General features: G+C 43.3%; 1 protein-coding gene across 2 annotated transcripts in view; it reads left to right on the top strand.

Moving 5' to 3' along the window:
- The first annotated feature begins 7,007 nt into the window (after positions 1 to 7,007).
- RFFL (ring finger and FYVE like domain containing E3 ubiquitin protein ligase) overlaps positions 7,008 to 27,112 on the top strand; it is a 46,404-nt gene continuing 26,299 nt past the window's right edge. For both annotated transcript variants that reach the window (XM_082679156.1, XM_082679155.1), the window contains exon 1: positions 7,008 to 7,145. In XM_082679156.1, the coding sequence (XP_082535282.1) occupies positions 7,046 to 7,145 (100 nt within the window). In that variant the 5' untranslated portion in view covers positions 7,008 to 7,045. The remainder of the gene's footprint in view (positions 7,146 to 27,112) is intronic.

The following is a 27,112-nucleotide window of genomic DNA, read 5'->3' as shown; positions in this document are numbered from 1 at the left end:
CTGGCAGGACATAGCACAGTACCGCTTCTGGCTCAGAATGACGAAAAACGAACCAACAATGCTGTCCCAACACTGAATTCTGGTTGATTCTTATGTTTGCCTCAGTGAATATAGCCTTAAATATGCTGAAAATTTGGCTCAGAATGGCCCTAAGAACTTGTTCAAATTGTTCTATTTCATTTTCTTTGTCAGGTGATCTTAGGTACTTTATTTCTGGTAATGTTAATTAGCTTATACTCCTCATTTAAATACTAAAATAGCACAAAGGTGTATATATAAAGCAGAAAGTAAACCTCCACCCGTACCAAAAGTAACACTGTTAAGTGGTTCTAGACTTTTTGACTATATGTTTTGTATCTCTCTCTCTGTATATATACATATGTATGTATATGTTCTGTGTGTGCTATGTGTGTGTGTGTGTGTGTGTGTTCTCCACCTGCTATTCTGTATTCTCCACCTGCTGTTCTGTACTGCTTTTTTTTTTTTTTTAATGGATAATATATTGTGGGCATTTTTCCCTGTGATTCTTTTTTAAGTGTTTAATGCCTGCAACAAAACTTTGGGTTCCTTTCTCTAACCCTTTTTTGTTCTATTGTAAAAGGGATGAGAGGGATACCATTGAAAGACCCAAACAATATGTATTTTATTCCTAGTTACATGCGTTTGGGTTGAAATAAGGTTATGCCTTTATTTGCAGGTAAATCCTTAGAATTCTGGGTGTTGGGATCTATCTATCCACTCTATTATGAATAATGCAAGTCTAACTTTATGATGTGATCTCTTGCAAGCCTTGAGGGAAGCAAGAACTGTGAGCACAGTAATCTTTAGAGAATGTATAGTCCTTTGGGTATTTGTCTACTCATTGGCTGCTTAGTCAGATGGAGTGTTTTCTTAAGTGCTCCTTAAATGCACAGCGCAGTTTTTATTTTGATATCTCTCCTTCTGTCTTCTCTGCCTCTTCCACTACTTTGATTACCTTGATGGGACATTCAAGCTGTGCAGCCTTACCCTTTTATTTCCATAGCCTACAAAAGCCAGTTTGAAGATTAACTGTAGGTGAAAAGGTAATTTATCTGCATGGCTAGAAATCACCCATCAAGATGAAACGCGTGTCAACAAAGGCCCCCTAGACTTGGGGACCTGAAGGAAGGTAACTTAATCTTGTGGCATTTTTAGTGGAAACCAGGGTGAAAATTTAGGAAGTTTGACTTATTGGAGGCAGAGCATGAGTATGAGGGTGGAGAGACAGAGAAAGAGAAGGGGGCAGGGAGGGGGGAGAGAGAGGGAGAGAGAGAATGTGTGTGTATATTTGGGGAAGAGAAAAATCTAGAGCTATAGAGTAAATAAGAATTATGAATTAAGGTAATCTTCAAAGTTGAATTACAGAATCTTTGTTCTGAGAGGGTGGCTACTGGGGAATAGAACATGAGCTTACCAGTTACTTCATTATGAAGCTCTTGGAGTTGTTTAGGTGATGGAGTTTGATGACAAGGGCCTTTTCCCTGCCCTTCTTCTGTATTAGCAGCACAGGGGGAAAAATGAAGAAATAGCTTTGTATAGAAAATCACACCCGTCGAATGGTTCCAAGATTTCCGTTGCCAGGTTTCTAAAGTGAACTGCCCAAGATAGCAGTTTAGTCACGTCGCTGACTTCCTTTCTCCCAATCTTGTCATCAGGTCATCAGGCTGTGTCCTGTCAGCTTTGGAGTCTTCCTTTTCCTTCAAAGTGGGCTTGTTACTTTTTCAGTTCCTGACATTTACTAATCTAGTATTTCATTGTGCCTGAGGTAGGCAGTACCCTTGATGTTGGCTACCTTTCTTCTTTTTTTTTGGTTTGTTTTTGTTTTGTTTTTTTAATTAATTTTATTTTTTATTTTTTGGCTGCTTTGGGTCTTCGTTGCTGCACGCGGGATTTCTCTAGTTGCAGCGAGCGGGGGCTACTCTTCGTTGCAGTACGTGGGCTTCTCACTGCGGTGGCTTCTCTTGTTGCGGAGCATGGGCTCTAGGCGCATGGGCTTCAGTAGTTGCAGCACGCGGACTCTAGAGCGCAGGCTCAGTAGTTGTGGCGCACGGGCTTAGTTGCTCCGCGGCATGTGGGATCTTCCCGGACCAGGGCTCAAACCCAAGTCCCCTGCATTGGCAGGCGGATTCTTAACCATCTGCACCACCAGGGAAGTCCGCTATTGGATACCTTTGTGCACTATGAAGTATTATGCCACAGTGGATAATAAAGTGCCCAAATTATATTATAGAACAGATTCTGGTAACTGCAGCTCCGGGGACCGGCTTGGCTGGTGTGCCCTCCTGCAGCTCGGGGGTGGTTTTGCCACAAAGTGCTGTGAAGCAGGTTGAGCCTCATTCAGTGCCGGTTCCTATATCTGAACACTAAAGTGGCTCGTTAAAGATTAAAGGGACTGCTGGGTTCTTCTGGCCCCAAGATGGAATGATCCCCGCCATGGCAACAGCTGCTGTCTCCCAGGAGAGGCCATCTTATCCAGCAGGGTTGTGCTTCCAAATGTTACAGTAAGCCTGCGGTGGATGATGCTGTGGTGATAAGTTGCCATTTAGGCACTCTTGACATATGAGCTATATAGCATCCCATGGTTTGAATTTCTGGGCAAAACTGCCTCATCAGGAAGTCAGAAGCCTCTACTTTCAAGCTGTGCCTTTGCGGAGGTTTTCTCCTTTGTTCTATTTGACTGTTCTGTTGAGTCAAATGAACTTCAATTTTCACAGTCATAAAAATTCTGTTAAGCCCCTTCTACTGCATCCCAGGTGTGAAAATGTCTCAGTCTAACAGGACTGTGGGTGGCAGCGAAAATCCTTAAGATAAGTAGTTAGGATAATTGCCTCTGGAGCCTTGAAGAAAATAATGGTCCAGTCAACAGAATAAATATAGTTCAATTGTTATATTCTTGATGGTTCTTGTGGGTGAGGGGACTAATGTCTAACACCTGCTCTGTGAGACTACTGTTCAGTTTGATGGTCTTCGGGGAAAAAAACCCCAACTTTTCATTTTGGACTTCCCTGGTGGCACAGTGATTAAGAATCCACCTACCAATTCAGGGGACACGGGTTTGATCCCTGGTCTGGGAAGATCCCACATGCCGCGGAGCAACTAAGCCCCCGCCACAACTACTGAGCCTGCACTCTAGAGCCCGCAAGCCACAAGTACTGAGCCCATGCACTACAACTACTAAAGCCCGCGTGCCTAGAGCCCGTGCTCTGCAACAAGAGAAGCCACCACAATGAGAAGCCCGCGCACCGCAACGAAGAGTAGCCCCCACTTGACCCAACTAGAGAAACTCCGCGCGCAGCAACACAGACCCAACACAGCCAAAAAACAAACAAACAAAAACTTTTCATTTTACAGTGCTTAGAGATCAGAGCTATGACCTGTCTCCCAAAACATGATCCAAGGCCTCTCTGTATCAGAATCACTTGGGAGAGGGAGATGCTTATTAAAAATTCCGATTCTAGGGGCTTCCCTGGTTGCGCAGTGGTTGAGAGTCCGCCTGCCGATGCAGGGGACATGGGTTACTGCCCTGGTCCGGGAAGATCCCACATGCCGCGGAGCGGCTGGGCCAGTGAGCCATGGCCGCTGAGCCTGCGCGTCTGGAGCCTGTGCTCTGCAACGGGAGAGGCCACAGCAGTGAGAGGCCCGCGTACGGCAAAAAAAAAAAAATTTCCGATTCTGGGGGCTCCTTCCACTTCTGCTAATTCAGAGTGTCTGAGAGACTGGGTTGGGAAGTGATCCTTTTCAATAAGCACCACTGTTGATTCTTAAGTACCTCTAGAGTTGATTCTCGAGTATCCTAAAGTTCACTTCATTTTTCATGCCTAATTTCTGTGATTTATTAGGTGATAGCTACTTGGTTGACATTCATTGTCTTTTTTGAAGAGTAGGTACTCTAGTTTAAAAAAAAAAAAATTATAAGATCCCTGAACATCCAAGATTAGAATTTAGCAGTGTCTCTAATTATCAACAAAGTGAGAAAGCCACTGGTTCTTGGAAATTTGGATTTATCAGTTCACTGTCTTCTCAATCATAAAAAGGACGTGGGGGGAAAGAAAAAGGATATGGACATAAGTAAGATTAATTTTGTTAAAAAGAGGAAATGTGCAGTATTATTTAGGTTGCTAGGAATGGGGAAGCAGGTAAAAGGAGGCTGTTGAGAGGAAAGAGTGAGATGGGGAAAAGGTTAAAGTAGTTTATAAACAGTAGAGCATTTAAAACTTTAACTGAATTTTAAATTACCAAGTAATATTTGAATATATGCTTGTTGTAAAATGTATTCAAATACTGGTAAAGCTAAAATACCTCCTTGATCTGTTCCCATTGTGCTTCCCTCCCATATCTTTTTCTATGGATTTGGTAATTTTCTATGGATTTGGAAGACTACAGAATCCTAAGAAATGACTATTTTAATTTCTTTTGACACCTGCTTGTTGTTTAAAATGTTAAGAAATATCAGAAAACAAACCAAATATGGGCTATAAACGGCATTGCATATTTCTGTGCAAGTAAAACAGTGGGTATGGTGTTTGCAAGATGTGTGTGTATATATACATACACACATACATACTCGTACACAAAAGCATACATGCACACATACACATGTTAAATATCTCTTGTGACCACACATAAAAAGTAAGTCTATATAGCTATGGGTGTGAATTAACTTTGTCTGAGTTTTAAAATAATATATTAAAAAATATATATATTGAAGGAACTTAAGCACAAAGCCACAATTATTTTGTTTATTTCTCATACAGTCTCATATTCTTGGAGTTTTCATATAACCTTATAAAAGCTCAAGTGCCTGAAGCCATTAGTTCAAGTTTAGCATCTTTTTAGAGCTCTACACGTGTAATCCTCAGCCTTTCCTGGCTAAAAGAAGGAACTCAGATGGAGTATGGTTATATTCAGGGGAAACTGATCGGAACTGTACAGAATCCCACAGAGGGAGACGATAATCTGAGCCTGCCCTCCTCACCTGCTGAGTGGTGCTTATCTTAGCAGAATTAGGAAGTTCTGACGCTTCTGTTGCGCTTTGCATCATTTACATTTACTTCCTGGGCACAGTACCATCTGGATTTTCTCTTCCTCATTTAAAGTTTACTAATATAGAATGAGTCAGAAGCTTTTAACAGTATTCTATTTTTGTTTCCGTATTTGTCTCTACTGTATGTACCTTGAGAGTTGCTCTATATTAGGATGTTTGTGACTTATCATCAACTACAGAAATTTTTTTTAAAGTGTGGTCTGTGAGATAATGGTTATCAACTGCTCTAAAGATGCTTTTATCATTTGAAAAAGACTAATTAACACATACTGTAGGAAAACTTCTTTAAACACAGCTATTTTCTGGAAAGGAAAACACTGAAGGGGAGGAAGTAAAAGAGGGAACATTTTATAAAACCTTCTAAAAGGCCAGTGTGGTTATCCTGTTGGAATAATGTAATTAAGGGGCATTGAATTGGATAAAATAACTTTTTTTTTAAACTAGCCCCGTGAAAAGGAATAGAATTAAATAGCATAGTTTTTAAACCCGCATTCTGACAATCTGCATGTACATTTTAACGAATCCTAACATTTATTGAATGACAGGCTGGATTGGCAGCTACATCCAGAGTTGATGCCTTGAGAGACCTACCTGACAGGATGAACAAGGCTAGGTGTAGTGGCCTTGAATGCCCATGCTAAGGAATAGTTGATAACCATGGGAAATTTTGAGCAGGGAACAGAAGGATCTGATATGAACTTTAGTTTCATTCTTGTAGAATGAAAACACGGAGGAAGCAAGGACTTAATCTTTTGTTTTCTTTGTCTAGCACCATTGTCAGTTCTAGCCTGTCAGGGCAAATTCAATAATAATTAATAGCTGTTGATGAGCCAGTCATTCTAGAATCGATTTTTTTTTTTTAAAGACACCAATTGTACTTGAACATTTGTTACTTTTTTAAAAAAATTAATTCTTTTTTTTTTTTTTGGCTGTGTTGGGTCTTCGTTTCTGTGCGAGGGCTTTCTCCAGTTGCGGCAAGCGGGGGCCACTCTTCATCGCGCTGCGCGGGCCTCTCACTATTGCGGCCTCTCTTGTTGCGGAGCACAGGCTCCAGACGCGCAGGCTCAGGAGTTGTGGCCCACGGGCCTAGTTGCTCCGCGGCATGTGGGATCTTCCCAGACCAGGGCTCGAACCCGTGTCCCCTGCATTAGCAGGCAGATTCTCAACCACTGCGCCACCAGGGAAGCCCTAGAATCAATTTTTTAATAAGCTGGCCAATAAATGAGAATTGACATAAATTTAAGGATTTTTCAAAAGTAAGTGTTAATGTGATTTTCACAGACTCCTATGTTCCTTAAACATCTAGTAGGTGTGATGGTGGATAACTTAGCTTTAGCATAGAGAATGTGGCAGCTGATTAAACAAAGAAAACCCTCCTATGTATCTGTGTTAATTAGAGAGCATGAGTTGTCTAAGGAAACAGAAAGGTCAGAGAAAGCCTGGTGGGGAAAAAGAACAGTGAGCCTGGTCAGAGCTGACAGAATTCACCCTAATGATTTGACCAGCTAGCCATGACTGGGCAGGTCCCCCCATGACTGGGCATCCTCTCACCCAGATGTTCTAATTTGCAAATGCAAAGTGACTTCTTTATCAACCTCTTGGGGAAATCTCCAGAGCTCGTGGACCTGCTACCTTCAGTAATCGTGCTGTCCTGAGCCCCAGGCTGTTTTCAGGTGATATTTCAGAAGGTGACTGACCACTGGAACTTTTCTGGGTGACCAGCAGCCGGGGAACGAGGTTCACCTGCCCCCAGTAATCAGCTTTCCATTTGAAAGAAAAATCAGTGGGGTGCCTCTTGTTTTCTAGGTTGCAGTTGATTGCGGTTGGCTCAGGCTGAGTTGTTTGGGAAATGAGTTTTGCCTGGCGTGAGTCAGCACTGCCCTGGGTAAACTGCCTGCTCTGTTGCAATCTTGCTTACCAAAGATACGTCCCCAGGCAGCACCATTCACTGCCTGAAAGCCGCTGCTGTTGGTTCCTGAGATGATCTCATCTGAACCCGGCTCCAAGGACCTCAGCAGCGGCAGGAACCGGAGGCAGCTTGCTTTCTGCCCTGGCCATGTTTTGAAACAGGCAAAATCAGGTAACCCCAGACTGTTTTTTCTTAGTGTCTTGAGCTAGACTGAGCTGATGCAGAAACTGGGAAGAGCCTTAGTCTTTAGAAGTGAGTCAACGTGTTATCACGTTGGGTATCTGAAAGTCCTTCAACTCTTTGGAGGGGATGTTAGGGGAAAAGTTTCATTTCCTTTGGGATCTGGATGTGGTTTTGGACCTAATAAGACCATTTATTATATAAACCTTAGAGAAATCAAACAGGTTTACAGCTTTATCCATCTTTTGCTGTTGTAGTCTCTATTCTTTCTGTGTCTTGTGAGAAATGGTTTAGTCATACTAAACCATTGTTAAAGGAAGAGAGAGGGGCAAACATATTTGCTTTTCTGCTTAATAATTTTGACTCCTGAATTGTAGAAAGCACTGTCTTACCAGTGAGTTTCTGAGGTGTTAATGAAGACCCTCCCCTCATTCTTTTCAGACTGCCGCCCTATCTCCTTCCTGCTCTTCACTTCTAAACTTCTGAAATCTTCAGCCTCAGCACCAGGCAGTAACCCTCTTTAAAGTTTGCTCTTTCCTGTGCCTTACAATTACCCCCAGGTGGTCCATGTTCACTCTACTTCAGGCCTTTGCGCAGGCAAGCCTTCTCTGAGACACCCTGCCCCAGCTTAACCTGGCCAACTGGCTTAACTGGCTGGAGTCTGAAAATCACTTCTTCCATGAAATCTCTTCTTACTCACCAAGACTGGATGAGTACTCAGGAGCATCCTGTGTCTCCTCGATCGTGGACTAGATTGAGAAGCAGCACCTGTTTTGTTAGAATTATATCCATGGTACTTGGCACATAGTAGGTCCTTAGTAAGAGTAGAATGAGCACGAGCCTCCACTGTACTTCCTCAACTCGGATCCTCTTAGCAGCTCTTTGTTATTTTGGCTTCTACCCCCATTACCCTATTCCTGTTTTCCTGAAGATTACAAGTAAACTCCTGATTTCCAGGCCCAGTATTCTGGTCCTGATTTCAGCCTCCATCTTACTTAATCTCTGCCTAGCATTTGGCAGTATTGAACCATTCTTTTTTTTTCCCCAGCAGCCTTCTGTCTGTGGCTTTGTGGCCACCTTGTCTCTTCTGAGTTTCCAGAGTATCCTTCCATTATTTATTCTCATTTTCTTTTGATTATCCCATAAGTGTCGAGATGCTCCAGGGCTTTGTCTTGGGTTTCTTTTCACTCTTTTCCCAGCCCTTTCCTCTAAGGATCTCAAATATGTCCATGAATTCAGCCATCCTCAGTATGTTTTGCCAGCCCAGCTGTCTCTCCCAAACTTCAGATCCTTATTTCCAACTTGACAAATCTTGACAAGCTTTGTCCAACTTCACAAACCTACCAGGTTTGTCTTAAGTTCAACACGTACATAACAAGTCATTATCTCCCCTACCCAGTATCTGTTATCTGCTTGTATTGCTGTATGTTTGAACTCTGTTAATTATATCTACCAAATCTTCCTCTTCATTCTTTTTATGCCACACATCTCTAAATATGATAAATCTGTGGTTGCTAAACCCTCTTGATTATATTGGCGTACTGTTTGATGTGTGTCTTTTCTTCATTCCCACTGTATTGCTTTAATTTATCATAGGTCAAAAACTATTTTGTTTAACCAGCCCAATGGCTTAAAATTTTATGTGTGAAGACTTTTAGGCGGGGCCTGCATTCTTCCAAGATCACAGATAATCACCATTCTCCCAGATGTTACACAACGAAGATGTCACTTTTGACCTACTTTGCCTCCAGGAATTTGAGTTTGTAACTTCTGATTCAAAGCCTTATCAAATCTTGATTGTGCTTTTGTCACTGCACCATAGATCCTTCTCTGCTCCAACCTCTCATTCTTGTTGCCAAAGTTATGTTCCTAAAGGCCAAATCTAATCTTTTCATTCGCAACGTTTCAGAGTGCCATTTGTTCTCTGTTTCCTACTTAGCTAGATTGGGAAAGTCCTTCATAATTTGACCCTATCCTACCTGTTACTCATTTTATCTCCCTCTCCTTTTCCCAGCCATTTCTCTCCTCTCCAACCTCCCTGAACTCTTCATTTTTCCAGTCCCTGGTTATACCACATCCTTTTAGGACACTGTGCCGTTTCCTGGTGGTTCCCCCTCCTCTCTGACAGGCAAAGTGCTCATCCCCAGGAGACTTAGTTCATATGTGAATCCTTCCCTGACTTCCTCCGGTAGTTATTCTTCCTTATTTGGACTTCCACAGCAGTGTCTGTCTTTTCCACTAGACTGTTGAATTCCTTCACTGGACCTGGTCCTTGACCTAGAGCTCAGCACCATTAGACAGTGGCTAAAGTGGGTCTCCAGGGTCAAACGACTAGTCAAAACATCTTTATTAGTCTTGGCAGTATTAGAAAATCCATAAGCTTTCTAGTTAGATGGCATGTTTTTGTTCTTGTTTGATGAACTTGAGCCCATGGTGCCTATTCTGTATATGTCACCTGAAACCATCAAGTAACCATCCAAAGTTAATTTGAAGATTTATAGGACTTCCTGAAACCTAGTTCTAGACCATCACCTAACGTAGTATAGTACCTTACAAAATTATTCCCTTGTATCATTTTATTTGATACCTACAGTACCCTGTGTTGGGTAGGTTTTGTTATCCCTATTTTATCGGTGATTGTAAAGCTGCTTCTGACATTGAAGCATACATTCTGGTAAGACTCAGAGGGAAAACATGTTTTTACACTGCTGTAAGCACCTGGTTTGTCTCTTTGTAGATAAATATACCTTGTTGGGTTCTACAGAAAAGGTGCCTTTGCTCAGTAGGTGGGTGCTAAAGGTCTTGTCTTTTGCAAGGCCACTTTATCTTCGAGGTGGAAGGAGGAGGTACTCAGAGCCTACTTGGCCTTGGAGAGGCCTTGACCGTGGTTGGAGACCTTGATTGACATGAATGGTATGCCCACTCCAGCCTCTCAAGCTTTTCTGTTGTGCTTCAGATACCTAGAATTTGTTAAAATCTACCTCAATAGTGGAGCGTCAAACCAGGTTGATGAGTGAAGGGAGTCATCACAAAATGGAATAAGGTGAGCGTTAAAAGAAGAAGGGGTTTCACATTAATTCTAATAAGTGATTAAGTTTGTAGGGTAATTCACAACTTTTGGGGGGCTAACATGCCATATTGGGGACTGTGGAATTTGATTATAGAAAGGTGAACCAGGGAATTCCCTTGGCGGTCCAGTGGTTAGGACTCTGTGCTTCCACTGCTGGGGGCATGGGTTCGATTCCTGGTTGGGGAACTAAGATCCCGCATGCTGTGCTGTGTGGCAAAAATAAATAAATAACTAAATAAAAGTAAAATAAGAAAGATGAACCATAAGGGCTGGGACGTAACATCTGTTAGATACTGGCATGTGGAATCCAATATTGGTCCGCCCATACTTAAGGGAGGAATAAAGATGATTAAAAAGTTAAAAAAAATTCCTTATCGTTATACGTTTAAAAAAAAATAGAAAGATTTTAGCCTAGAGAAGGAAAAGCTAAGGGATGGCTTGATTACCATCTTTGTCTAGAGCGCAGGCTCAGTAGTTGTGGCTCACGGGCTTAGTTGCTCCGCGGCATGTGGGATCTTCCCAGACCAGGGCACGAACCCGTGTCCCCTGCATTGGCAGGTGGATTCTTAACCACTGTGCCACCAGGGAAGTCCTGAATTCGGTTTTAATGGATGATCAGAATTTTGGGCAGGTGGAGCAAACGAATGGGAAATTCATACTTCTGAAGCAGAAAGTGTGTGTTATATTGCTCATATAATTTCAGAAGATTGGAGGAAACTAGTTTGGGGAAAGATGAAGGGTTTGGTTTTGAGTGTCTTTGGTATGCTAGATTTAAAGTCTGGATATCTAGCAGGAATTTGGAAATGACTACTAAAACTGAAGCCTGAGATTGATTCCAAAGACTGAGGAATCTATTCATTCAATGGATACTTACTGAGCTTCCACTGTGTGCCAGACAACTGCACTGTAGGGAAGGTGAGCTGAAGTCTGATGGATAAGGAGCTGGCTTTGTGAAGAGCTGTGGAGGATGTTCCTGGCAGGAAAGGAACCACAAGTGTGCAGGCCGTGGGGGCAATAAATGATTTTTTTTTTTTGAGGAAGTCAAAATAAAAGGAGACCACCAAGGGCCTCGAGTGAGGTGAATGGGGGGTGGAGGGTGATGGGGGTGTGTGGCATGAGGTAAAGCAGAAGAGGTAGGCAGGGCCCACATCACATGGGGCCTTTGTGGGCCGTAGTGAGTCTCGGCTTTACAAAAGGGCATGGTGGGAAACCACTGAAGGCTTTAAAGCAGGAGAGTAACAAGTGTGCGTGTGTGTGTGTGTGTGTATTTTTTTTGGCCACGCCACGTGGCTTGTGTGATCTCAGTTCCCCCACCAAGTATTGAACCCAGGCCACAGCAGTGAAAGCCTGGAATCCTAACCACTGGACCATCGGGGAACTCAGGCAGAGTATAGTTTTTAAAAGAGAAGTTTACCCTGACTACTATGTGGAGAAAAGAGAGTGGCAAAGAGGAGGCCAGTAAGGAGGTGTTTGCTCTAGTTTTTGAGAAAGATAATGGCATATAAGTCAGGGTGTGGCCATGGACATAGGAGGGATGTTTGCAGGATATATTTTAAAAGTAAAACCAATAGAATTCACTAGAGAAGGAAAGGAAGAATGGTTAGTCCAGGGCCCTAGAAGATATTTAAGGGGCAAAAGGAGGAGCCAGGGAAGGACAGGGAGGAAAATATGTCTTTAAAGGAGAGTCAAGCTATTGCACTTTCAGTGGGAATCAAAGGGAAGAAGATAGGTAGGTCATCGGCATATGGGAGGTCGTCAAGGTTTGATGTAGGAAAAAGCCGTGCATTTAGCCATCACAAGATCATTGGTGACCTTGGAGAAAGGGCTTTCAGTAGATTGAAGCACAGTTCATGAACAAGTGTGTGACGTGGAAGTGAAGTAGAGCACCAGCTGTTCTATGGGGGAATTGAAGAGAAAGGGAGACTGAGCTGAGAGCTCACTTTGTGCAAACTTGTAAGGGACGTATGTGTGTAGAGGCAGGTTTTCTAAAAACTGTAATGGACCAATGTTCACTGAGCATCTTCTCTGTGCCAGTCACTGTGCTAGGAGCTATACCAACTCTATTCTATTTATCTTTGTCTTGAACCAATTTCCATAAAAGTGTAGTGACCTCCAAAATGAATTTCCAAATTTTAGGGACATATGGAACCTTTCTTTGGGGTATGGGAAGGAATTATTAGAGCTAAGTTTTTCTGTATTTTTATCTTACCCTTTGAAATTTCTTCTTAGTGTTCTGCTTTATATAGAACACAGTATATTTGTGTAGTAGTACTTGTCTAATTTGCTGTTAAATATAGATACATTGGAGATGTACTAATTTTTTTTTTAACTAATGGTCAAAAATGGTGGATTCTACTGGCCCTGTGAATAAAGGGGAGGTTTTGAGATGGAAAGAAAAGAAGAGGTAGAGAGAAGGGTGGGAAATTAACATGCCAGTTAGTCTGCACATTGTTTTAAACCTGTTAAGAACCCTGTGAAGTTATTTTCCCCCATTTTACAGATAAGAAACTGAGGTCTGGAGAAATTAACTTGTCTGAGGTCACACAACCAGTTAAGTGATGGAACTGGAATTTGAAACTGGGTCTGTTTTACTTGAAAGCCTTATCACCTCGCTTATTCTTCCCCTTCTTCTTCTGCTTACTGCTCTTTCATATTTTTCCATTTAATTCTCACAGTGATTCTACAAGGAACAGATTAGAATACCTGTTTTGCAATTGAGGACTCTGAAGCACAAATGAAACAATCAGCTCATGGTCACATATCTGGTCTGTGGCACCAGCTGGACTCCTGACCCCAGTGTTCCCCACTGCACCACCATTGCCTCTCAAGTGGACAGGGCCCAGTTGAATTGTTTTGGTAAAGTAGGAGAGGAGGTTTCTAGTTATCTGACAAAGAAGGAGTGGAAGAGGGGATAGGGTTTGGAAGATTACTTAAGAGTAACAGTTCCAATTTTTTTGAGCTATTACTCCGTTGTTAATTACCTCAGTTAGGTACTTCATTGTACAGATTTGGAAGATGAAGTTTAAGGAAGTTAAGTACCTCACGTACCTCAACTGAGATCACACAGGAAGAATTTGAGTTGTGTCTAACTCCAGGCCCTATGTCCTAAATCCTGCACAACACTGCTCTTTGGAAAGTTGCTATGAGACATCAACTGGAGATGAATAAAAGATTTCTGAGCCCATTGATGGCTTGGTCCCAGTTGTATGAATTTGTTGGGAACCCAGTAAATAAAGTCTTCTGACTTTTCTGTAATACTTGGTAGCTCAGGTATGGAGAGATTGAGGAAAGGAGGGGAAGAAAAGTGTAGAATAAGAATTCAGTAAATCAGAAGAGGGCCTCAGGGTGCAGCAATGGCAGATCGCAATGGATTGTGTTGTTAAGAAAAGTCATGTTTGAAATTCATTCTTATGATAAATATTTATGGTGGTTCTGTTTGATGCATGGTATTTTGGGATGTGGCCAAAAAAGAATGCAAAGATGGACAAGATGGCATCTTTGACCTCTAGAAGGTTAGAGAGGGAGAATAAGTGTTTCACCACAGTGCATGATTGGAGGGTATGAGAGAGGTGGAAAGTAAGGAGAAGTATGGAAAAGTATCATCCAGGTTGACTTATTGTAGATTGAGGGTGGCATCAGGTAGGACTGGTCAGCTGGGTGCCATCTAGCTTCTCAGGAAGACCTCTGAGGATTTTGGTCACTATGTTTCAGGTCTGATTCTTCTTAATGGATTTTGCTTTGTACCTGGAAATGATCAGTCTTTTGGAGACAGGATTTTGTTCAGACTTGAGTGACTGTGCTCAGAGTGGAACGCCAATTTTTATTTTAGAGTGGATTCCTTTCCTGTTGTCTGGATCCTGGATTTTGCTAGGACATTGCTGTTAAATATCAAGAGATCTGAAAAATGAAATTTAATAATATCAAGCTTGCGTTCGTGAGCATGGAATAATGTGACAGGATAGTTGGTAGGAGAGAACACAGTTACAAAAAGGCTAAGATTATTGTTTTTTATTTTTGCGGTACGCGGGCCTCTCACCGCCGTGGCCTCTCCCGCTGCGGAGCACAGGCTTCCGGACGCACAGGCTCAGCGGCCATGGCTCACGGGCCCAGCCGCTCCGCGGCATGTGGGATCCTCTTGGACCGGGGCACGAACCCGTGTCCCCTGCATCGGCAGGCAGACTCTTAACCACTGCGCCACCAGGGAAGCCCAAGGCTAAGATTATTTATTGCTCGCTGTATGCCAGGTATTGCACTAAGTGCTTTGCATACAGTAGGACATTTAATTCTCCCAGTGGTCTTCCTGCAAAGTAGGCACAATTATCCTCAGTTTTCAAATGAGGAAACCAAGGCTCTGTCCAAGCTAGTAGGAGGCTGAACTGAGATTGGAACCAAGTCCCTCTGACTCCAAGAACCCATATACCCCTAACTGCTACTATATGCTGTTTCCGTTTAAGCTTCATGAAGGAACCTTGTCCCATCACAGAGAAGATGGCTTGTCGCCTCTCTGCAGTGTTTCTCTGCCTTGGGTGATTCTGGAGTCAATGTGGCCCCCTCTATTTTTTCTACATTTTTCTAAGTTTCTTTGTTGACCACACTTTGATGTGGTCACATTCTTTGTTTAAATATATTAATGCCATCATCCAAGCCTTTTTGTCCGCTTCTCTTCTTGCTTTTGGTTTGGAAGACATTGTATCTCTTTGGAGGGACTCTGTGTATCTTCACACATTGATTTTGTGTTGATTTTATTACCTTAATTTTATGGGTTAAGTTATGAGATTCCTCCAGCTCCTAACTTGTCAACCTCCCTCCCCACCGCCCCGCTCCCCTTCCTTCCCCACTGGATTTAAGTTCAAATTCTGAGTCTGATTTTGGAATACTCAGTCTGGCTCCAATCCAGCTATCCAATTTAGCCATGGCTCTCTGGATCGTTACCTATTATTATTACCATCTCTCCCTTCATACCCACTTATGTCTCAAATTAAATCTAGTTACTTACTGAAACGATATGTCCTTGATTTCCTACTTGTGTACCCTTGTTTCTGTTGTGTTTTTGGCTTGAAATGTCATTCTTCCTATGAAGCCTTCTCTGATTACTCCCTCACTGGGAGTAATCATTTCCTCCTTTGAGTCTCACAGTGGAGGATTCTTTTATGTCTCCTTTATGGCACAGCACACTTTCTGCCATATTTTTCAACTGTTTGTGTACATGCCTTTATCTCTCCTACTAGACCATAAACTCATTGAGCAGAGCTATCTGGTTGACCTTTGTATCTCCTCTAGAGTCTAGTTCCATTCCCTGCACATAGTAGACATTGGATAGCTGTTGGATGAATGGATAACAGAATTTCAGATTTAAGTTTCTACTCACTGGTTTAGATATTTTTCCCTCTTGTTTGCTTCCCTCCTTCCTTTTCCATTTCCTTTTCTTTTCTTATTTCTTTTTTTGCACTGACTCATCGAACTTGTCTTCGCCACTCCCTTTTCTTACCCAGATTTGCCTCATTCTTTCCCCATTAGCAGTCACTGTGTGGGAGGGAGTACCACATGTTGCTGGTCAATTTTCTCCATCCTTTGTGGGTCTATTCACTCCAGGAATCATATGACCAGCATGGGAACCAAGTGGTGGATTACATTACCATCTTAATAACAAGACCACGTGTAAAGAAGAGTCTTCAAGGTTTGTTAATATATTGCTTTCAAGTGGGAAACTTTCTGATCCACATTTCAAGGGAAAGGGAAAAAAAATCCTTGGGTGCTTGGGAAGCAGATCAAGGTAGATTCACACTGCGGGATGTGGGATGTTAGAGGCATCTTATTTGAGTGAAGGAAAGCAGGAAGCCATAGCATCTTCTGCTAACTGTTATTGTTGGATTCCTGCATTTCTTCTACAGCTGGAAGAAACATTAGAGATTAGGGTAGTGCAACCCTTCTATTTTCCAGATGAGAAAGCAGACCCAAAGAGGCTAAATAACTTGTGCATAAAAACTGGGGTATTCGTTGCCCAGTGTTTATTCCCAACACTGAATGTGGCTTGGAAGAACCACTACCTCTTTGAAAACAGTGGAAGTTTGCCTTGAAGTGGAGGCTTCAGGTCTCTCAACTGAAGGCTTTTGCAGTGCTGAAAAGTAGACTGAGGTTGGTAGCAGGTTGGATTGGGGACAGTGTTCACCAGAAGGGCCCTGTTAACTGCTGTGATCGCTTTGCGTGGTTCCCTTCTGGGGATCTGCTCACTGGGGACTGGCTGACAGAGATCTGTTCCTTCTACATTTGAAAGGAGGCCAACATTTAATAATAAAAACATTTCCAATTTTTCTTGCTCTTTTTCCCAGCCCTCATATTCCAAATTTTGTTCCAGGCTTAATTTTCTTATCTCAGCACTATTTGTATTAAGTTTTTATTGTTTACTGTAGGTCAGATGTCAGTATGAAGCCTGGGAAATCCAGAAAGTGTCTTAGAGGCTCATGACTGCTTTTTGGTCCTTTTTAGGTGCATCTTTTACCTGACTCGTGGAACTATGTATTTTGTTGTCACTGAAATACTGTCCAGTGAACCAGTGGTTGACAGATGTGAAAGGTTACTTATTTGTGGCTAGCAGCCCTCTAAAGAGATCAGACAGCCCAGAACAGGAAGTCAAGTGCAAACAGGATGTGCTTGTCTTTACTGTAACTTGTATGCCTGTGTTTTGAAACTTGGTGTGCTTAATAAGTCAAGACTTCTAATACTTGAGCTTGGCTGAAGAAGTGTCTGCTTCTGGTTTGAAAAGGAGATAAGGCAACAAGACCTTTACTGCCCTTGCCTTTATACAGGTGCAGATCTTTCTTCTGGGGATCAGGTCATTCTTTCTTCCTGGTGCGTGGTGGTTTTTCCTAGTTTACACCATGTTGCATCTGTGTATTTTATAAAATGAAACCCCTGAATTGACTGCTAGTCTGTTACCTTTGGTAGATGCGGGATTCAAGCTGTGCTTGCTTATTTATTTTTTAATAACGATAGGAAATTTTAGCCTCTAATTCACTAGCCTTTTAAATTACAGTTTCCTTTTATTGAATTCCAGGATTTCTAGCCCAACTTTTGAGTGTTTCCTGAGCAAGGTAGTTCACAAGTGACCCTGGGGTCTTTTTAGCCTTTGAAAGTTTCCTCCGTCGTGGAGGCTGGATCTAATGGCAACTGCTGAACTGTTTTGTACCTAGGCGAGTTTCTGGAGAAGAGATTAAGTAATTTGCTTGGGGTGGGGTGGTACCCAGCCGGTAAACAATCTTCGGAACCCCTGTTTTCTGGACCCCACCCCTACCCCCCACCATTCTTTCTTGCTTGCCACTGTGAAATCTGCTTTATTATTGTCTATTAGGGAGTAATCTTGGGGTCTTTGTGGATTATTATAACTGCTTGAGTTATTTCAGAACAATGATGGTCTCAAACCATAAACTAATGAGTACGGGGCAGGTAAAGGTTTGGGTAATGTTTTTTTGTGCATCTCGTGTCCCTGCCCCATTGCAAAGAAGACTATTCTGCCACTTTATAATTCCAGGAGCAAATGGGTGAAGTAGCAGCACATCACAACATCCCTGAAAACAGCAGTTCTTCCGGGTATCAGCACAGGTGGCTTTTTTTCTTGGATCTGTCAAGGAGTGGTGAATATGAGGCAGTTTGCACTGTGTTGTGGGATATATAGGCAAAGAATAAAACCTGAAGACCTGGTAAGCACAGGTGTTCTTCACGAGGAGATAATATCGTGTGAATACAAAGGTTTTCTTTGTGGTACTGGGTGAACTAGAAATTTCCATTTCTGCTTCTTGGGATAGATACTGGGCATATCATATCCTGGCAAGAGCAGAAAACTTTTCAGAAAGTCAGCATAATTTTCAGATTGAGGTCAAACATCAAACCAAGCCCAAAGGTCTTTGGGAGGAAGGGGTTAGTCTGGATTCATCCTGGATTTATCCCCAAATCCCATCTGACTTCAGTGCAGTGCAAATAGTTACAGAGCACCAGGTAGGGCCTAGAATGTTCCAGTCTCTGAATTTGGTGAACAAGAGGGGTTGAGGAGCTAAGGGACAGTCTAAGCTGTCTGGGCTACAGGAAAAGTGACAAATTTATTAGCAATGGAGTAGAATTGGAAAGAAACAGCCTAGGGCTGCATGGTGGAGAAACCACTTCTGACCACCTCACAGAAAAGTTCTTCAGACATTATAAAATTAAGAGCTAGTGGGAGGGGCCTGGAGTCTTTAGTTCTTGGAGGGTCTTTGGAAAACTAGATGGAGCCTGGTTAAAGGTATCAGCCTTTTTTGTTTGTTTTTTTAAGTAGAGGATAGAGCAGATAAATTGTCACATTAAAGAACCTTAAAAAAGATTTTCTTAAAATTATTTATAACCAACTTTTACTGAGCACCTATTATGTGCTAAGCTCTAGAAATGCTTGTTATTTTAATTCTTTCAATTACCAGTTTCAGTGAAGCAGGCAGGTTCTATTGTTTTTGAGGAAATTAAAGGGATTAAATAGCACCAAAATCTAGAGTCTTTGTTCCTTCCACACCCAGTACATTTGGCTACGTAAAGAACATCATTTTGATCCTAGGCAGACTCCCCGTCCTGAAGCACTGCCTTTTCCTAGGGTAAGGAGTAACACAAACCCTCTTACCTAGTTCCTGTCTCCTTGAACGTTTTTTTTTTTATCATGGTTACCCATTAGTCAGTCACTGTCATAGTGTCTACTGGAAGCAGCTTCTTCAATCAGAAGGTCCAGACAAGCTTATCTGGTAAATCCTGTTCCCTGTAGAAGAGTACAAGGAGGATCAGAGTCTTTTTATTCTTGATGGGCTTTGTCATCAGTTTTGATGGAAGAAGGATCTCGGGGTAATTAAACTGCAGGTCCGTTTATTTTGTTTTCAGTGTTGTTAGAAGACTTCACTCTGCACTGCTTTCTTCCCTGATTGACTTGCCCTTTGGGGCAAAATGCCTGGACTGCAATTAAATGTGTAGGTTTCTCTGCTGCACTGTTCAATCTGTCATCTCTCCTAAACGCCACACAAAGAAGCAGCCATTTAATTGGTCAGACCCCGAGGGTGATACTTTGGCACACCCCCATTGGTTAGAATTACTTTCCCCTGAACTTCAGAGCAGATGCTGAGGTCCCTCTGCAGATATTTGTCATGGACTAGTTGGAAGCAGGGAGTTTCCAGGAACATTTATAATTTGTGATTATTAAGTATGTTTTTCAGTTGTTTACAACAGTTACCACTGCAGGAAAAAAGAGCTCATTTGTTACTGGTGCAAAGTAGAGATCTCTCTCCTTTTCCCCTTCTTCATGTTGTCTTTGTAACACTCTATGCCCTGAGACCCTCTGCTGTTCTGGTTCTCACAGCCTTTGTCCTGTTTCTCTCCCACCTGGCTTGGGGCTGTGCGCCTAGTAGCCATAGGCAAAGCTCTGCTTGGACCTGGCTGTCTGGTTGAGGTCTGTCTATTTGATTTCCAGCATTTCTTTTCTCTGTTCTCTTGCTTCTCCGTTTGCTGTTTTCATCTTTATTTGTATTCTTTGCAGTTTCATCGCAGCACCATTTCAAACCACAGCCTCCAGGAGGGCCCTGATGCCTTCTGTGCCATTTGATGCAGGGGAGGGATGGAAGTGACTGACGATCTTGTACATCTTTGAGGCTCTCCCTTTCTGGCTTTTTAATGCCGTAAGAACTGACAATCGTAACATTTTTCTATTACTTTTAGCAGATCAGTCTGTTCCTGTTCCTGTTCCTTCCTTCTTTTTCAAGCAATCTTAGCAGACGCTTAAATTATTTTCAGCATGTGTGAGGTAGGCAGCGTTACTATGACATCTTTCCTTAAAAGGATTGCTGTGGTTCTGTGGGTTTAAAACCCGTAATTTGCTCATCACCCTGGAATCACGGTTGTGGAATTTTCAAGAATGAATCTCTGTCCCTCCCCCCAGTTTTTAAAGCTCTAATGCCGTTATCATTAGTAAGATTTCAACAAATACCTGGTGATCACGTTCGCCTGGCACTGAGGTTGGAAATAAAGCTGTAAAGTGACTTGCTCTTGTTTTCTGTTTCACCTTCTGCTCCCTAATCACTGGAGAAGAATACTTTAGAAAGAATCATACGAATTGTTAAATGGTTGCTTAAATGCGGTCCTGCCAGAACACTCATCCCCTTAGAATGCACTCGCCATGCCACGTTGCGCGGGGACCCTGCCTGGTTTTGTTCCTTTTGGAATCGCCAGTGGCGGGAAGAGGGCTGAGCAGATGAATGAATGACAGTTGTCCAGAGGTGTTCAAGATGCTATGAGAGCACAGACGGGGCCCAGAAGGTTTTGCTGAGGAAGTAGGTGCCACATGAGGGAGGTGGGGTGGGAGCAGGGGTCGAGGCTGAGAGAGGAACTGGAGGGAGGTTCCTGAGGCCACAGTAAGCTTGGCAATTGGGGACTGAAAGCATAGCAGGGTAGCTGGAGCCGAGAGCAAGGAGGGTGGGGCCCTGGGCTCTGATGATTGACTTTCATTATTATTATTTTTATATCTTCATTGGAGTATAATTGCTTTACGGTGGTGTGTCCGTTTCTGTGCACAACAAAGTGAATCAGCTAATAAGTCTACGTATATCCCCATATCCCCTCCCTTTTGAGCCTCCCTCCCACCCTCCCTATCCCACCCCTCTAGGTGGTCACAAAGCACGGAGCTAATCTCCCTGTGGTATGCGGCTGCTTCCCACTAGCTATCTGTTTTACATTTGGTAGTGTATATATGTCCATGCCACTCTCTCGCTTCGTCTCAGCTTCCCCTTCCCCCCGTGTGTCCTCAAGTCCCTTCTCTACATTTGCGTCTTTATTCCTGTCCTGCCACTAGGTTCCTCAGTACCATTTTTTTAGATTCCATATATGTGCGTTAGCATACAGTATTTGTTTTTCTGACTTACTTCACTCTGTATGACAGACTCTAGGGCCATCCACCTCATTACAAATAACTCAATTTCATTCCTTTTTATGGCTGAGTAACATTCCATTGTGTATATGTGCCACATCTTCTTTATCCATTCATCTGTCGATGGACATTTAGGATTTTCATTATTATTTAATGGTTACCAGTGAAAAGACTTCTTAAAAGGGGGCTAATAGAGCATTAGTTGTACTTGAGACAATTAAGTCAGAAACGCCTCTCTCCTCCACTGGATCAACACAGGTGGGCAAGAATAGAAACTGAAACAGATCCCAAATATCGAGGAAGGGCTTTACCTTTAGGAAGTGGGCATCTGTCTGGAGCACTGGTGCCCTGAGGTTGTAGGAAGTAGGAAATGCAGATGCCTTTCTGGATGTGTAAACTAAAATTCTGGATTCCCAGGAATGGCTTTTCTATCTATGGTGCCTTTCACAAGGTCCTCAAGTGTTGAAGGTTGGCTTGGCGGGTAAGTACCCCTTTGGGCGTCCCTAGAAGGGAGCGGGAACCAGTGCGAAGCACTCCCCACCGCTGGCTGCTTCAGGCGCTTTCCCTGGTCTTCTCCCAGTCGGTCCGTTAACCTCGCTCTCCCAGCGCACAGGCCCTTGAAGCACTGGTTCTGAGGGTGGGGCATGTGGATGCTGAAAGCAGCCGCCTCTTTCTGGAGGACCACAAATGACTTGAAGAACCTGGACTTACATCCCATCGCCCTCTAGTTGTGTGACCCAGCTGTGGTTACCCAACCCTCTTGAGGTCCAGCCTCTTCATTTACAAAATAACCATTTAAATTCTGAGTTTGGGGGCAGCATTACTGTATTAAACGAGACAGTAGATGGACATGTAACAACTCACTTGGCACATGTTAGGTGTTTTGTAATGTTTTTGCTTTTTCCTTAAAAAATAAAAATTTCTAGGATCATCTGAGAAAGGGCTTCAGGACCCCGGAGTCTGAATAACTCCCCCAGTTTTCCCCTTGCCTGTGCCTGAAATACCAGCACAGGAGATCCTCTCTCTCACCTGAAGCTTTGAACATTTGTACAGAAGTGTAACACAGGGATGGGATGAGAGAGGAGCCAGGCCCCGGTGTCTCTGAAGTCTTCCCACACGTCTCAGTGTGGAGAGGCTCTGGAGAGAGGCAAACACTCGATCCTCATTGGTCCCGTGCCTTAGTCTAGTGCCTACTGTTTACTGAACGTCTAGTACTGCCTTCCACCCCTTATGTAAAACTGGAAAGCCCAGTAAGGCCTGCTCTCTCCATACTGAGCGCCAACTCTGTGTCCAGCCTGGGGGACGCAGGTAAGTGTCTTCCTGTTACAGTGAAGCTCAGAGAGGCAACTTTCTTAAGCTCCTTCAGTGACTCACTGTTAGGGCCAGGATTTAAGGACAAGTCTGACGGAATCGAAAACCAAAGTAAAACATATTTGGGAACTTTATTTTTTTAATATATATTTTTTTACTGTTCCATTTTCTAAAAATTTAGCCCTAAAAGAAAATTATCTAGGAACGATACATTATCCATTACCCACATCTAAAGGACTGCCTTGGAGGATGGAAAACATCCATTAGGCTTTAAAGCCTTTGGGAATGCTCCAGCCTTGAGAAAGCTCCCCTGTTTATGTCCAGCCTGTACACTACCCCAGCAGGGCTGTTGTTCTAATTCAGGCCTTGGGGTTCTAAAGTTTTCTAAAGTTCCACAATATACTTGTCTCCTCTGTGACTTAGGTGTTCTGAGTTCTTCATTCTAAAATAAATATCTCAGAAATAATCTCAGTACCACAGAGAACATGCTTCCTTGTCCCACACCTGGCAAGGGAGACCCGTCTGTAGTATGGTTGACTCTGGCAGTTGCCTTACTTACAAATGCCACAGTCACCCTATTTTATGCTCATTGTGTTGTCACCAGCATTTTAAATCTTCCCCCTCTGAGGTGGGCCCCTCAGGCAGCTTTCCTGGAAAATTCCAGTTGCGACTCTGAGATTCTGTTTTACATTAAAGAGTTTTGAGGGAGTTCGAGTTTCTTTCCAGACTAACTTCTTTTAAAAAATAAGCAACCTTCCAAGTTGAGAGATGATTTTAAACTTCAGGTGAGTTCTTCAGATAATGACTGTGTCTTTATTGTGCGGGTGATGTGATCAGCTGTGTCATAGTCCCCATCCAGCCCCGTCCCTTGGGTGGTAGGAAACTCGGGCTCTGCGCGACCAGAGGGAGAGAGGGACATTGGGCTTGCCAGTCAATAGTTGCTATTGAACAGCTGAGCTGTTGCCATATTAGACTTGTAACATATAGTTTAATGATAGTTTATTTTGGTTTGCTATTTATGGAGCATTTACTGTAGGTTAGGCACTTTGTTAGGTTAGGCACTTCTCATCCCTACAGTAACCTTCCAACAGGGGAGGTGTTACCTTCTTATACAGGTGAGGAAACGGACTCAGAAAGCTTAAGTAGCCTGCCCAAGGTTAGCTACCTTTGTTTTTTAAATTTTATTTATTTATTTATGACTGCCTCGGGTCTTTGCTGCTGCAGCGGGGTGGGGGGGGCTACTCTTTGTTGCGGTGTGCGGGCTTCTCATTGCGGTGGCTTCTCTTGTTGCGGAGCACGGGCTCTAGGTGTGCTGGCTTCAGTAGTTGTGGCACGCAGGCTCAGTAGTTGTGGCTTATGGGCTTAGTTGCTCCACGGCATGGGAGATCTTCCCGAACCAGGGCTTGAACCTCTGTCCCCTGCATTGGCAGGCGGATTCTTAACCACTGGACCACCAGGGAAGTCCCACTACCTTTGTTTTAGATAAAGAACTTTTTCGTAGTCACTTTATGTCACTGTAAATATTGGCAAAATGCTTTGGGCCCTAAGCAGAGATAACTAGTACTTGCCTCATGGGCTGTATTGATAAAATATGGACTGTTTCTCTGACCTCGACTTGTTCATTCCACAAATTATTTGGGTGCCTGCTATGAAGTGGCACTGTGCTAGATGATGTGGATAGAAAAGTGAAGACAGATGAGGTTCCTGCCCTTGGAGTTTATACTGTAAACAGACAGATATAATTACAGATTATGATCATTTTCCCAAAGGAAACTGAAAGGGCAATGAGCGAGTGTGTGACTGGGGAGGACTCCTCTAAACAGGTGACGCTTGAGCAGAGGCCTGAGGATGAGAATGAGCAGTAGCGGCAGGGAGCAAGTGCAGGGACCCCGCGGCGGGAGGGAGCCTGGTGTCCTTGAAGAGCTGAAAGCTCACAAGGCGTGAAGCTTAGTAAGTGGTCGGGAAAGTAGCAGGACATGAATTGGGGAAGTGGGCCGGGGCTGGCAGCATACGTGGGGTCTTTTAACCGTGTAAGGAGTGGGAATTTTTTTTTTAACATCTTTATTGGAGTATAATTGCTTTACGATGTTGTGTTAGTTTCTGCTTTATAACAAAGTGAATCAGCTATACATATATATATATATATCCCCGTCTCTCCTCCCTCTTGTGTCTCCCTCCCACTCTCCCTATCCCACCCCTCTAGGTGGTCACAAAACACCGAGCTGATGTCCCTGTGCTATGCGGCTGCTTCCCACTAGGTATCTATTTTACGTTTGGTAGTGTATATATGTCCATGCCGCTCTCTCACTTCGTCCCAGCTTACCCTTCCCCCTCCCCAAGGAGTGGGAATTTTTAATTCTCAAATGTAATGGGAGTCCATGAAAGAGCTTTAAGTGTTTTTGTCAGGGAAGGAAGAAAGAATTGTGGAGGAAGAACTGGAGAGAGGCAAGAACTGAAGCTGGGAAACTAGTTAGGAAGCAGTTCTCTGGTCCAAGAAGCTATGAGAGACCCTGGAAATGCAATAGTACACAGAGTCCCTGCCCTTATGGATTTTTAAATTCTAGTTAGGGAAGGCAGTTAACAAGTAAGCAAGTAACACCAGCTAGTACTAAGTGTTAGGCATGAGATTAGAAAGTGACAATTTAAAGTGAAGGTGAATGACAAGAAGGAGCCAAGCATGTGATATTCTGGGGAGAAGAGTCCAGGCGGAAGGAACAAACAGCAAATTCAAAGGGCCTAAGGAGGGAAATGTGAGTAATAGATGAGAGATGCGATCTAGACCACTGTCGGGGGCAAGGGAGATGGAGATGGGCACTGCCGAATCTTCAGCTTGAGAATGGTGTTTTCTTTTGTTTTTTTTTTTTTTTTTTTGCGGTACGCAGGCCTCTCACTGTTGTGGCCTCTCCCATTGCAGAGCACAGGCTCCAGACGCGCAGGCTCAGCGGCCATGGCTCACGGGCCCAGCCGCTCTGCAGCATGTGGGATCCTCCCAGACGGGGGCACGAACTCGTGTCCCCTGCATCGGCAGGCGGACTCTCAACCACTGCGCCACCAGAGAAGCCCAAGAATGGTGTTTAAAGCCACCTGACTGGGGTCTCCTCGAGAGAGAGAGAGTGTGGATGGAGAGGACGTGGAAGACAGCCTAGGTACTGTCAAAACTTAAGAACAGAGGGAGGGGGGCAGCGCGGAAGCTTTGAGGCAGGAGGAAAACCAAGGGTGCAGAGTTCTGGAAGCTAAGAGATGCCTAGAGGGGAGAGCTTTTCCAGGAGGAAGGATGGGTTGCCTGTGTCCAGCCCTGCTGGGAGGTTGAGGAAGATGAAGCTAGAGAGTGTCGCTCGGACCTGGCCACTTGGAAGTCCTGGTGACCTTACAAAGAAGAGATTAGGCAGAGTGATTGAGTCAGGCTAGGCTGGAAAAGGCTGAAGAGTGAATTAGAGGTTGAGGAAGTGCAGTCGAATATTTGGAGAAATTTTGATGTAGAGAGCAGAGAAAAGGACCTTTACTGAGGAGTGGCGGGTGTGGAGTCAACATGTTGTGGGGGTTTTTGTTATTTTTTATTTTATTTTATTTTTTACAAATTACAAATATTTTATTAGATGCTTTAAAAACTCTTTTTATAAACTTTAAAATGTAACTAGAGAGAGACTTCCCTGGTGGTGCAGTGGTTAGGAATCCGCCTGCCAATGCAGGGGACACAGGTTCGAGACCCGGTCCGGGAAGATCCCACATGCTGCAGAGCAACTAAACCCGTGAGCCACAACTACTGAAGCCCACGCGCCTAGAGCCCGTGCTCGGCAACAAGAGAAGCCACTGCAATGAGAAGCCCGCACACCTCAACGAAGAGTAGCCCCCGCTCGCCTCAACTAGAGAAAGCCCGCGTGCAGCAACAAAGACCAATGCAGCAAAAAAAAGAAATATATATATATATATATATATATAAAACTAGAGAAGTGTACAAATTCTAAGTGTACAGTTTGATGAATTTTCACAAAGTAAACATCTATGTAACCAGCAGTCATATTAAGCAACAGAACATTACCAGAAGCCCCCTTGTGCCCCCTTCCATCTACTGTCAGAGGATAACCCCTGTGCGATTTCGAGCACCATATAGTAATCTTCTTGTGTTGGAATTTTATATAAATGGAATCATTTAGTATGCGTTCTTTTGTGCCTATCTTCTTTCACTCAGCATTATAAGATTCATCTTTACCGTTGCATGGAGCAGTAGTTTGTTTATTCTCATTGCTGTATGAATATACCTTTATTTCTCCATTCTACTGTGGATCGACATTTGGATCTTTTCCACCTTGGGGCTATTACAATAGAACTGCTGCAAACATTCTTGTATACTTCTTTTGGTAAACATGTTTCTGTTGGGTATGTACCTGGAAGTGGAATTGCAAAGCCCTGGGGTGTGTGTGTGTGTGTTTACAAAGTGGTTGTGCCAGTTCATATTTTTTGCCAGCAGAAAATCCTGTCAACACTTGCTAGTATCTGTCTTTTCCATTTTAGCCATTCCAGTGGGTGTTTGGTGGAAACACATTGTGATTGTAATTTGTACTTGCATTATGACAAGGAAGAGTTTTTTAAGTCTGGGAGGTCCTGGAAAGTGTCTCTGTGCTGATGGGAAAGCTCCAGTAGAGGTGGAAAGCAGAT

This window comes from Grampus griseus, assembly GCF_964374135.1.
Source record: "Grampus griseus genome assembly, chromosome: 20".
In the NCBI taxonomy this organism is placed as follows: domain Eukaryota; kingdom Metazoa; phylum Chordata; class Mammalia; order Artiodactyla; family Delphinidae; genus Grampus; species Grampus griseus.
This window is presented reverse-complemented; position numbering and strand designations above follow the sequence as displayed.